This window comes from Mycetomoellerius zeteki, unplaced genomic scaffold (genome assembly GCF_001594055.1).
Source record: "Mycetomoellerius zeteki isolate Tzet28-1 unplaced genomic scaffold, Tzet1.0 scaffold249, whole genome shotgun sequence".
In the NCBI taxonomy this organism is placed as follows: domain Eukaryota; kingdom Metazoa; phylum Arthropoda; class Insecta; order Hymenoptera; family Formicidae; genus Mycetomoellerius; species Mycetomoellerius zeteki.
The window spans coordinates 88,609-101,176 of record NW_017257226.1 but is presented as its reverse complement, the minus strand read 5'-3'; the positions used below and the strand labels follow the sequence as shown (position 1 = coordinate 101,176).

The following is a 12,568-nucleotide window of genomic DNA, read 5'->3' as shown; positions in this document are numbered from 1 at the left end:
GAGCAAATCCAATCGCTAGTGTGATTACGGCTTAACGCAACTAACGTTTCGCTACCACGTCTGTACGAGAATGTCCTGCGACACGTTGCGAATATCGAAAGCCTCGTTTCGCCAGATGCGATAACGTGCAGACATCGAAACGTGTAATTTCTTAAGCTGCCGATGTAACCGACCGGCGTCATGTTTCACGCTGACGGACTGCGAAAAAGCTGAGCCAGTGGCACAGAAGAGACACGGAAGCGATAAACGAATCGACCAATCAAATATTATTTAAATTCTTTGAATTTAGAAATTAGAATCTTGGAAGAGTTTTTGAAATTCTCGACTGTGATTGGTCGATTCGAATTTGCTTCCTGCGAAGGTCTTACGTTTTTTACGTGCCAATGGCCTTCGAGGTGTACAATTGTCACTAAACTTTCCATGTCTGAATTATTCATGAAGAACAGATATAATTTTATCGAAAATTCGTGCGATTATGTCATTGACGCAAGTCCTTTTTTTGCGCTCTAAATAGAACGCGCAAATAGAGTGGGAAAAAAAGATCTTAAATGTTGCATATATACATATATATATAAACATATTTTTATGTAAAAATTATATACTTATATAATTTTCAAAAGCCACTCCTTGGTCGTTTCTGACTAAATGCCTGCAACTATTGACGATAAATCTCGTTAACGGCGCGAAAAACGATCGTAAAGAATTTCGAAATTCACGATTTTCGTAGTTGTTTAGTATTGTATTCTTCAAGCATGTTTATTATTAGTATTGCGATTTTTATTATTCTATATTATTCTATGATTATTTTTTTCGTTTTTTTTCTCTTTCATCTTTTTCGTTTCATTTTTTTCTCTTTTATTTTTATGCGATAGTGTTGGCATAACTTCACCGCTCATTCTTTTCCTAATTTTGCATATAAATACATCAAAGTTCTCGGATCCTCGCTGACTTCAACGAGTTTAGACTCTTAAAACAAGGCTGCCTATTTAATGAGAGATCCTGTTAGTGATGTTAAACACTGGTGTTATATAATATCTAGTCAAAATATATGTCAATCATATTTAATAAAATCTGCATGCTGTTTTACGGGCAGCAGACTAGCAGAGTTAATAGAAAGTTACGAAATACTTAATAATATATTCTCGCGGGGAGACGCTCCAGAAAAAAAATTATTAAAACCTTGTAAAAATGTACCTGTAAATACAAGGAAGGGCTAGAATTCATTTTGAATTGAAGATTCTGTCCTTTAGATGGAATGGAAAAAAAAATTCAAATCAAGCTTCCAATCTTCTGGCGCTAATTTTAGGGAGATTAGGGAACTAAGTGAATTTTATAATTCCTACATAAAACGCTTGATTCTTGCATAAACATTGTAAACCAATAGTAAGGTTTGCCAATCATAAATTCATTCCTTCCATCTTGAAGCGGTCTTACTACTTTGCTTGATACAATCAAACTCACTACGAGGGTGATATCATTATATACAAACGTAGAGAGAAAAGAGAAATTAATTAATTACACCGTGCGAATCGTAACGATTTCATACCGGGCGTAAATTTTTATATGTTTTGATAACACTTTGCAATATATGTAAAGAGCGTAAAAGTATAAAAAAAAAGAAGAAAACGCGAACGGAAAACGAGGAGACAAAATTTCCCGATGGTCAGCCGCTGTTTTTAACCGCAGTAAACCGTTCGATTAATTTCTTTTTCACGACCAAAGAGAGGTAACGCGAAAAAGTGGCTTTTTCTTTTTAATTTTTCTACCATGACATATTTCAGAACGGTGAGTGGTGGATGGTGTTGCGTGATTGTGTGCGTCTGAATGCGTGAATGATTGGGAAGCGAGAGTTGATTGTCGAATCGCGTTGTACGAATCGCTTATATCGATCAAAAAAAAGGGAAATAAAATAATTAATGGAAATATGTTTGCGTTTGTTGAAGAGAAGAAAAAAAGCACACATTTATTATGTATGTTGCGGTTACGAGAGCGAAATGCCGCAAGACGATATTAAGCGTCTAACTTTATATTCAGATTCTCTTCTGTAGGTTTCATTAAAGTGCATTTCTTGTATGGTATTACAGTATTACAGTAGAAACATAAGAAAATAAATGAATGCAATAGAATGAAATGCGTATATTTTAGTCGATCCTATGCTCCCGCGGGCGTACAGATGAAAAAACAAGTTTTTTTACTTCGGAGTAAAAACACCGAGTAGAAATCTGAATTTTTACAATAAAAAACTGTTTTTTTTTTTAATCGAAGTTGATGAAAAAAAAATATAGAATCCATTTCATCATTAAAACATTTAATATTTACGTTATTTCGATATTAATTGATATTTTGTCTTTACAACTTTATAAATATCGTGATGGAGAAACATTTGCGTTGCGCGCTTAATGAATTATATCTTTTCAAGACTGGATCTAAGAATATCCATGGTTGTTGCCACATAGTTAAATACATTTTGATTATTTACAGCTTTTTGATGAATACAAAAACTGAATTCTAGAACAATAAAATATAATGTCAAATAAAATACGTATCTGAGTAAAAAATTTTCAGGTTTTTAAATTGATTTTTACAGGTTTTTGCTCAAAATTTCTAGATTTTTTTCGGAAACTTTATCTCTACGCAAACCTATCCCAGTGAAAAAAATTCTCATAATATTTAATGATATTCTTGAGAAATTTTTATTCAAGATTTTTCTATAAAATAAAATAAACTTCAATTTATAAGATTCGGAAATTATACAATGAGAAATCTTAGAATATTTCAGAATTCACATATGCAAAGAATTCTAGAAAAGATCTAGTTTTTCTTTACACTTCTGAATTCGTATAAAAAATTTGAGAAATTTTCTAAAAAGTTATAAAATTATATAAAAATTGTGAAAAATTCTGAAATTTGTATAGAAATTCTGAAAGATTGTGTGAAGAATTGTAAGAAAACATTTTACCACTGTAGGGACGACATCACAGTTTGACCTTTTTCACCTCTTGTTTTTTCCACATAAAATACGAATATGTAAGAAATATGAATAAAAATATCTCAGGTAGGTGATTTGAACAGCGTGATAGTAACGTGATAAATACATGAAAAAAAACTGCTAATACCGTTCAAGTCGAAGACTGTCAGTGACGAAGAGTTCGCCAGAGAGAGACTGTTGAAGAAGGTAATAAAATATTACTTAAGATTTCTATTTATTAAGTCCTCAGGCTAAAATTTAATTAAAATTTAAAATTTACCGTTAAATTTAATAAAAGATTTTTCACAAGCAACTCCAGTGGCAGTGTTGTGCAAATAATTCTAAAATACTTTTTATTCATTAACATTGTACATTAATATTTTATGATTAATTCCTTTTATTAACACCGTTAGTATTTTTCTTCAAGTTTTGTTATATTTTATTTTTTTCATAATATGAATAAATAATAAAATCGTGATTGTGCAGCAATATTAAACACAAGAAATAATGGAAAGTCAATAACATTTAAATTGAGTGTAATTATGATATCTATATATGTACAAATTATAGAAAAATTATAAAAGAATAGAAAAAAAGAATAAAAAAGCGATATAAAAATCAAGCTTTTCAATCAAAACATTCTGTTCTAACATATCTATCTTATAATAGTATATTCTTATAAAAGTATATTCACATTTATCTCCATTTTCTCTTCTTTCTATATTTTATTTTTAACATAGAGCAAACGTAGACCAAAAAAATATAGTTATGACACAGCTTTAACGAAATATCGCAATGTACCATTTATCCTATCATCAGCAGTATAGAAATATGTACAAAATGACAACGTTCTTCGATAGGACAGCAAAGAGGAGTTATGATTGGTGAGGACAAGCTTGGGTTGAAGATCTCTTTTATCGTAACGGTACTATCAGTTTAGCACTATCATCAGCCGATTCCAGGAGGAATGGGACGACGGAAGGTACTGGTGTCTTGATGCCGGACCTTTCGGCAGTCGGCAGTGCCCGATGAGAACTGGTATTCAGGCTCTGGACGGCGTAGTCGGCCGCTTCGTCCCAGCTCTTCCAGTTCACTCCCACATAATCTGAAAAAGCCCGTATTGGGCGTCTATGTGTAGCCTATGCGCGACAAGCTTGAAGTACCCATTAGAAATTATTAAGTAATTCTTTATGAATATTATTTTCACTCTGCGGTTCTTAATTTTTTTTGTATTCCTAATGTATTTTTAGCATCTTGAGTTTATTTCTTTTTAAACCCACATTTCTTTCTGCGCATTAGAAAAGTTTTTTCTTTACATGTCTTCGCTTATATTATAGAAAAGGGAAGGTCTCGTGAAAAAAATAGAAATAAATTTTTGTTTGAACGAAGTATTTTAATCCTGAAAAATTGAGCTTAACAATCTACACTCTAAACTAGCAACGTCTTCATTTAATAATTTTAACAATCTGGTCTCATAATTATTAAGCGTCTCAATGTTGTAGTCAAAATGTTTGATTACTAATAATTATTTACTTTATCGTTTTACGTGCGATATCAACTCATTAAATTTAGAACATGCAATGGTGAAATAAGTAGATATCGATCACGAAGACGCGGACGGGCGAAAAGGAGAACGCAATGTGATGGGAAAAAATATATATATATAATCCGTGCGTTCAAAACACATGATGTATCTTATTCACAGTATTTTAACATAATTATACACATAAGCCGATTGCTTAGTAAAAACTTAACTCAAGAGATGAGATAAAAAAAAAGGACGCGCACTTTGACGATTTTTACTTCTTACTTTTCAGCTTATCCGAACCCTCATCAAAGGTAGGATCTTGAATATTTAGCATCAGACTATTGCCACTGAGGAATATTCTGTTCTGGGAATTAGCGATCTGAAATAAAGCGAGCAATAATTATGTATATAAATATGTTTAAAGGTTTTTTCAAAAAAAAAAAAAGCATATAAAATATTAATTTTCACGAAAATTTCATTACGTCTTTTAAAATATTAACAATGTTTGCACATTTATAAAGATGCTCACCGTACGCGAAATATTTTGTGCAGCTCGTATTTTACGTAGTTTTAAGTATCCAGGATTCTGGCCAACAGCTAAACCAAGGTACACTGGAGTTAAGGCACTTATGTTTAAAAAATAACGCAGCATTTCACTATATTAGTAACTTACGAATTATTAATTTAATTCAATATTTAAATTAGTTCAATTGCAAACATTAAATGCTTAACAATTGTAAAGAAATAAAAGATTTATAGTTTCAACTATATCTTTTTCATGACTAGAGCGATTATTTTTATTAATACAATAGATTAAATCAGCTAAAAAAATTAATTGTTCTTTTAAAGGATATCATTTTGGCTGCTTCTGCTTCTCCTTCGGCTTGTACGATCTTTTGTTGTCGTTCCTGCTTGGCCCTTTCTACTACAAATGCGGCTCGTTGAGCCTCCTGCTGGGCCACCTGTTTAGCCTCGACTGCAGCCGTGTATTCCTTACCGAAGCTAAGCTCTGTTATCGAGACGTCATCCAATACAATATTGAAGTCTCGAGCACGTTCTGTTAATTCCTTACGCACCATGATAGATACCTGCTGTCTTTGCGTAATTAATTGCGAAGCGTTGAATTTGGCGACAACAGACTTCAGCACTTCATTGCAAATGCTTGGCAATACCTGAATTATTAATTTCAATTCGGTTTAAAATCTACAATTGCGTATTAATTTCGTCATAAATTAAAAGTATATATATATATATATGTCTTCAAGATTAATACATAACATAATATGACTCAAGTAATATAAAATCAAAAGAAATAATGTTGTAAACTTTAACATATAATTCTATTTTCCAAACAGAAACTTTAATAGATTTTTATTGCAAATGTTAGAAAACAAAGATGTTAAAGAGATGAGCATTCTTATATATAAACGTTCTAAGAACCTTTTCGTCATAATCGAGACCCAATTGTCGATACATGGAAGGCAGTGTGCTGGCGTCAGGACGCGAGAGAACACGTAGCGAGATATTGACCATTTGCAAATCTTTAGATCCTGTGGGTGAGGACAGCTTTCTAGGTCTGCTTCTAATATCATAAATTATCGGATATTGAAACCATGGAACGCGGAAGTGTAGACCCTCGGTCAGGATGTCCTTCTGGATACCTCCTAGCCGAGAGAATATGATCGCTCTGTGACCAGCCTCCACTGAAAGCCATAAATTTGACCTTTTTGTAATTCATTCATTTAAAAAACCCAAATAATAATCATTTGAATATCCGTTTAATTGGTAAAACAGAGATTCTCCTAAATTTCTATATCAAGCAAATTCAGAGATAACAATAACTTTGTATAATAAAGGCAACTTTATATTAATAATAAAAATAAAAGTATTGTATATAAAAAAAAGACTATACAAGTATGTATTGTATAAATGTAATAGATTGCGTCAGTTACATCGCAAATTACATAACCAAAGCCGCTTGTAACAAGCGGTTGATGGAATATCTATTAGAAAGTGTAAATGTCACTCGTTAATTAAACTGGTGTTTAAGATCATCGTTTATTCAAGAGAGACAATAATACTTAGGAAGAGCAGTGATTATGATAATTATCAATAAAAATGTAACCGAGATTGAGGTTAACCTGTGTACATGGCTTTAGAAACGCTGTACGCCGCAACGCCCGCGGCAGCGAGAAACTTCAGGCTCATCGGCACTCCGTTTGTGCCTTTGGTGAAGCGCGAGGCCATCTCGCTGAATTTATTTTGCGCCATATTGAGAAACCACGCTGCAAAATGGATCGACAACACCGGTGACACGACCCAATTCAGGTATTCAAGGAGGATGATAAAAAAACGATGAGAAACGAAGAGAGAGTAAGAAGGGGAAAAAGAGAAAGGGGAGAGAGAGAGAGATCAAGCCACAAACTTCTATATATTAAAGTCCCTAGAAGTAAAAGTCTGGGCACAGTATATACAGGCTGTGCTCCAAAATTGTTTGCCAGCGCTGGCAGCATTGGGCTCATTAGCTGCGTTCAGCACTCAACAGTTTTGCAACCGTTTTATGATTGTCTGCTGAGATAGGACCATTCTTCTAGATCTAAAAGTATGATCCAATTAGCGCGAAGGAAACTTACAACAGTTGCAAAACAAACGTTCTGCTGAACGCACCCACTCAGCGGACTCAACAGTTGAGTGAGCGCTCGCTGTTATTGGTGTATTCTTTTAGATCATCCAATCATAATTTTAGATCTAGAAAAATACGTCAATAGCAACGAACGCTCACTCAACTGTTGAGTCCGCTGAATGCAGCCAATGGTTTCAAATAAAAATTTTTTCTGTATGGTTCTCTCCATACTTCTAGGTTATTTGTTTCTTTTCGCTGAAGTCGCTATACGTTAACAGCACTCAAAATATTGTTCCAAAATGAAAGCTGCGTTTGCATGAAAAGCATGCTTACTAAAATTGGAACGCTATTGGTAGCATGCACTTATGATATACACGCAGCACTTGCAATCAATTTTGGAACACAGCCATAGTATAAAAGAAAATGGCGCTGAATCACGTGATTTAGCGAGCCAATCAGACCATTTTCTCACCATTTTCACGCCTCTCTAGGCCTGTAGAGGCTGTAGATCGTAGTATATTATGGGCCCTTTAAATCTATTCGATTTTGTTAAATTTTAAGAACAGATTTTAGTTAGGTAACCAAATGTCCCAATTTTCCAAAATAAGGACGTGATTATGAATTATCCTCCTTTTAAGTATGAAATAATGAGTAAAAATAATAAACGAAATATAATTTTCAATATATATGTGAAGAATTTTATTTCTAAAACCCCAGATATTATTCATAAGATGCATTCAGTAAAAAAGTACAATTTAAAAAAATATGATCTTGTAACTTGATGTAATTTTTGTTGTGATCTCTCTCATGTGATGTTACGCATTAAGAATTATTTACAAATATAATTGTTTATGTGTTTCATTAATAATTATTAAAAAATGTTTATCAAAATTTAATTACAATATTGAATTTTTTTTGAGTCCCTCTTTTCCTTCTTAAAAAGTTGGTCATCTTACTTTAGAAATACATCTAAAATCTATAATAGAATTAATTGTCAATGTAATACTTTTTTCTTATCTTTTTGGTATTCATATATGTTGTGTCAAATATAAAAAATAATGGAAAAATGTTGGCGACTTCGAATTATTTAATATACATATAAATATGCCTATACTTAACATTTTATTTGCAATTATCAAAAATATATCTTTCAATTTACGATACCAAACGCCTCATGTATACTTCGTATAAATTTTAAAATTCAATTCGGTATAAATAAGGCACAGTATGTAAAATACAATCAGTCTCATGCGATATAATAATCGTGTCCAAATTAACATTCATGTTAAAATCTCTTAAAAGAGTGATATATAGAAAAATGATGCTTTGATGACAATGTAAAAGTCAATTGGTAATAACCTCAAGATACGTTAAAGTATATACAAACACAAAATATAAAAGGAGCTGTAAAATAAATTAGATGTAACAAAATGGTGTAACATTAAATTTCCCTAATTATTCTACAAACAATTTGCGTCGTTAATTATATCAGCCATCATCTGCTTGTCCTGCAAGGCTGCGTCCAACTCCTCTTGATCCCACTGTAGGTTTACTTTGCACAAACGTGCCTCCTTCTTGCCGACAACTCGCAAAATACCCCTGGTCTCTATCAGTGAACACATGTTTACAAAGTCAGAATTGTCGACCGCGGATATGTTACGCTTTTTGCAAACGTTTCTGTACACCTCATACAACTGCAAGGAATAAAACAATGTTTGAAAAAATGTCACAATATAATTTATTATATATTACAATTATAAATTTAACTAAAATTTAATGAACCAAATTAAATTATTAATTTTACATTTAAATATAATTATTATAATTTGATATTTAAATATTTAATTATGATTATATAAAATGTATGACTTTAACGAGCTTACTCTTCCAACAGTGATGTCCTTATTCTTTCCTTTATTAAGGATAAGTAATAGAGAGCAAATCAACAATTTTTGTTGAAGAGGAAATGTATCCTGTTCTTTACTGAGATTCTGTATGCCTCCATAGACTCCATTCAGAACTGTTATCACTTCCTTCAAATCAACCGGCTTCTCTACTGCTGCCTCAGTTTCCTTCTTTGAAGGCTCTATATTTATATCTAGATTAAAAATAGAAAATTAAATTTTGTACATCGTCCATTATTCTTTATTTATATTAATTATTAATTATCATTTTTATTCATATAATTTTTATTAATATATATAAGGCCTGTTCTTTTTGACTGAACTTTTGCATCAGTTCATTTTTCTTCCTTTTCTTTCCAGGAGGAAAAAAGAGGAAGAAAGATGAACTGATACAAAAGTTCAGTCAAAAAGAACAGGCCTATATATATATTTTTTTTATTGATATTACATTGTTCTAATATCGTGTCGCACAAATATTAATTACCGTTATCGTTTGTCGGACGCAGCACCTGCGCCAATTGATGCGATGAAGCCAATTCAATCACCCTCCTGCTGATATCCAAGGCTTTCCTGATATCCCCAGAGATCGCAGCTACCTTACCCGCGAGGAATTGTATCGCGGGCGGAGTAAAAACGTTGGTCGCGTTCGCCTCATTCAGTCTCGCGAATATTATGTCAAATATCTGTTGTTTGGAATATGAGGCAAAGTGCATCAACGCCGGCTTCAATTCGCATCTGGCCTGCAGTCTGGGTAATATTCTGTCAGTCAGGTCCAGGGAGTTGGCGATCCCGACGAGGATCAACTTGGAATTTGGTTTGGAAGGCCACTCAAATATGGAATACAGCACAGACTGCTTTTTGCTCTCCAACTGATCTATCTCGTCCAGCACCAGGAGCAGCGTCTTGTGTTTGGATATTAAATACTTTTCTATAACAGCTTTGCTGTTTTTTCCCGACTTTGTCACGCCGGGTATGGAAAGTTCCTGAATTATCTTAGTATAAATGGCAGTCGCGGACTTCATGCTGGTACAATTGATGTAGACCACCTTGAATTTCGATTTTACATCAGAGTGTTGCATAATCTTGAACAGACACACGGTTTTGCCGGTACCTGGAGGACCAGAAATATACAGAGAACCGGACTTTTCTTGATCTAGATGTTCAAGAAGATATTTCTGTAACTTAGTTAATTCCTCTTCCCTTCCGGGTAAGTTGTCCGTTATGGAACTGTGCAATGATTTACGCGCGTTCTGATATTTGTTGGATCCTACTGGCTTAGAAATTAACTCGTCCTCTTCTTCGGAGAGACAAGAGTCAAATAATTGCTTGGGAGCTAATCTGCCTTCTTTCTTAGGAGACAGAATTAATCTATTGAGAAGAGTGGACGGCGTTAAGGAAGACTCCAGCTTATCCCTTCTCTGCTTTGGTGGGCTAGGAGTGTGCTGTTCTGAAATAAAACATAATTTATAATTTGACAACAAATTTATGCAAAATACAAATGTCCACAATATATATATAATAATTACTATGTTTAAAGCGAAATTACATTACATAATTATTACAAGTCGCAAAAAAAGCACAACTGTGAAACAGTCTACAAAATAATTTTTTTATTATTATTTTTAATCCAGAGCAGATTAAAGCAACTATGCAATGATTATTTGGATAACAAAGATTCTGATCAGTAAAAACAATTTAGACATCATTTTTATCAACAATTCTGTGATCAAAATTATTCTTTCTCTGTAAAGTAACAGGATAAAAATAATTACATTTTTAAATTTACTATTAGTTCTTAATTATTGTATGTATTATTGTAGCAATTTTCTTTACACATTAAAATATATTTGATATTCATTCTTTTTTCTGAGTTGTATAATTTTGATTCTTTGAAATTAAGAGCCTTAATCAACATATGTTAAATGGATCTCACAAACCCAGTGTCTGTCCTTTTTATCTAAATTTGTATAGTTCTTTTCCTTCCAATATGAAAAAAAAAAGAGAAGAAAGATGATCCAAAAACTTCAGTTGAATAGAACAACCTTAGTAACTGTGTTACAGACTTTGACTGCTTTCCTTTTATTTTAGGAGACACAACCAACACAAGCATCATTCTTTCTTTATTATTCTTTGAATGCCAAGAAAGATAGAACGACGTTTGTATCTCTTAAAAAGAAAACAGTCTCTGGCGTCAGCTTTAGAGGGTTAAATAAAGTAAGAAATAATGTCCCTTATATAAATTTACCATTCAAGTCATCACACTTTCGTCGTCTTGGCGTATGGCCTGCATTCTCGATTCTTCTTTCCCTCGTTACCTTGTGCCTCTCCTTTGTATTCTCAATATCAGAATCAGACTCAGACTCGCTGCTGGTCAAAGTGACAATCTTCTTAACGGTTGGGACGTACTTTAACGGCGTATCTTTTGCCGTCGCGTTCGTGAAATCCTCCTTGACTTCCTCCTTGCGAGCGTAAAAATTAGGTTTTTTCCTTATAGGAAAAGAAATTGTAGTCTGCTTGCCCGACATCGTTTTCGCCAATAATTCTTTAATGAAAACTATCACCAAGCGCAAAAACGGACGCAATGCAAGGTCGACAAACCCTTCTTTTTTCTAGGTGAATGCTTCCGACTCTAAAAAAAGTACACGGTACAATTACATGTGGACTTTGTTGTAGATATATAATTTTTGTAATAAAGTCAAATATTATTCTCATTATTTTTAATTTAGTCAACTCCACAGACAGTCTACAAACGGGATGATGCAGATTCAGTGAGATTTATACAATTTATACGCACCCTTTTGGGATTTTCTACCCTCCGTGACGACGTCCTCGTGAACCCCGAGAGCAATGATTTCGACTTGGTCGCGTGAGTCGCTGCTACGTTGAAGTTATCGAAAGTTTCTGAAATATTCGTTAGCGAATCGTTGGAGGATTTGTCGATGTCAGCGATTAACACGTTAACGAGCGACTGCCCGCCAAATTCCCGACGAAACACGTCATTTACCGAGAAACGGACTCATCCCGCGCACCTCAGCTGTGACTGCAGTTTTGGCGGGATGGGCTTTAAACAGGCGGGAAAACAGATGCGGAACGCGGGACGCAACGGGATACGCCGCCTGTCGGTCCGGAACAGGCGTTCCGAACGGCGGAACGTGAATTGGGGAGTGGTGGAGAGCACGAAAATAAAATAAAATGATAATTTCGTTAACCCCTACCACCAGTAATTTTCGGCGGTATAAAAAGGTCCCGGAGGTAATTGAAGAACGCTGACATTATCGACAATTGATATAAATTTGCTACTATTAACATAAATATTTGGCTAATATATTATTAAATTCATGATTTTTTACTACATAAATGCTCCACAAATAAATATGCATACTTGAAAAGCTATAATATTCTATATGTTGCTGAAAAATTACAATTTTTTATCTGCAATTATCATCTCTGTTGATAATCAAACCTTGACGATAACACTGAAATCACAATTTTAAAGAAAAATCGAGTATTATTGAGTTTTAAATGCATATACACCAATAAACACG

At 33.5% G+C, this 12,568-nt stretch overlaps 2 protein-coding genes across 2 annotated transcripts; both read right to left on the bottom strand.

Annotated features, from left to right (window-relative positions):
• Positions 1 to 3,818: 3,818 nt before the first annotated feature.
• Positions 3,819 to 6,844, bottom strand: Phb2 (prohibitin 2). Its single transcript, XM_018449550.1, has 6 exons — positions 6,638 to 6,844; positions 5,937 to 6,199; positions 5,351 to 5,668; positions 5,026 to 5,103; positions 4,779 to 4,875; positions 3,819 to 4,073 (listed from the first exon to the last, which is right to left on the bottom strand). Exons 1-6 carry the CDS (start codon positions 6,765 to 6,767, stop codon positions 3,883 to 3,885), a joined length of 1,077 nt encoding a protein of 358 aa, XP_018305052.1. The 5' UTR covers positions 6,768 to 6,844; the 3' UTR covers positions 3,819 to 3,882.
• A 1,713-nt stretch (positions 6,845 to 8,557) lies between these two features.
• Cdc6 (Cell division cycle 6) lies at positions 8,558 to 12,011 on the bottom strand. The gene is made up of 5 exons (XM_018449549.1): positions 11,818 to 12,011; positions 11,269 to 11,652; positions 9,508 to 10,470; positions 9,003 to 9,217; positions 8,558 to 8,813 (listed from the first exon to the last, which is right to left on the bottom strand). Exons 2-5 carry the CDS (start codon positions 11,546 to 11,548, stop codon positions 8,580 to 8,582), a joined length of 1,692 nt encoding a protein of 563 aa, XP_018305051.1. The 5' UTR covers positions 11,549 to 11,652; positions 11,818 to 12,011; the 3' UTR covers positions 8,558 to 8,579.
• Between the last annotated feature and the right edge of the window lie 557 nt (positions 12,012 to 12,568).

Bases quoted from the DNA above. Each gene is read 5' to 3' on its own strand.
- Cdc6 (XM_018449549.1), bottom strand. From the start codon at position 11,548: ATGTCGGGCAAGCAGACTACAATTTCTTTTCCTATAAGGAAAAAACCT. The intron at 10,471-11,268 runs GTAAATTTATAT...GTTTTATTTCAG, and splicing joins AAAGTGTGATGACTTGAATG to AACAGCACACTCCTAGCCCA. The intron at 9,218-9,507 runs GTAATTAATATT...TTTTTAATCTAG, and splicing joins GCGTCCGACAAACGATAACG to ATATAAATATAGAGCCTTCA.
- Phb2 (XM_018449550.1), bottom strand. From the start codon at position 6,767: ATGGCGCAAAATAAATTCAGCGAGATGGCCTCGCGCTTCACCAAAGGC. The intron at 6,200-6,637 runs GTTAACCTCAAT...TATGGCTTTCAG, and splicing joins TTCTAAAGCCATGTACACAG to TGGAGGCTGGTCACAGAGCG. The intron at 4,876-5,025 runs GTGAGCATCTTT...GCTTTATTTCAG, and splicing joins CACAAAATATTTCGCGTACG to ATCGCTAATTCCCAGAACAG.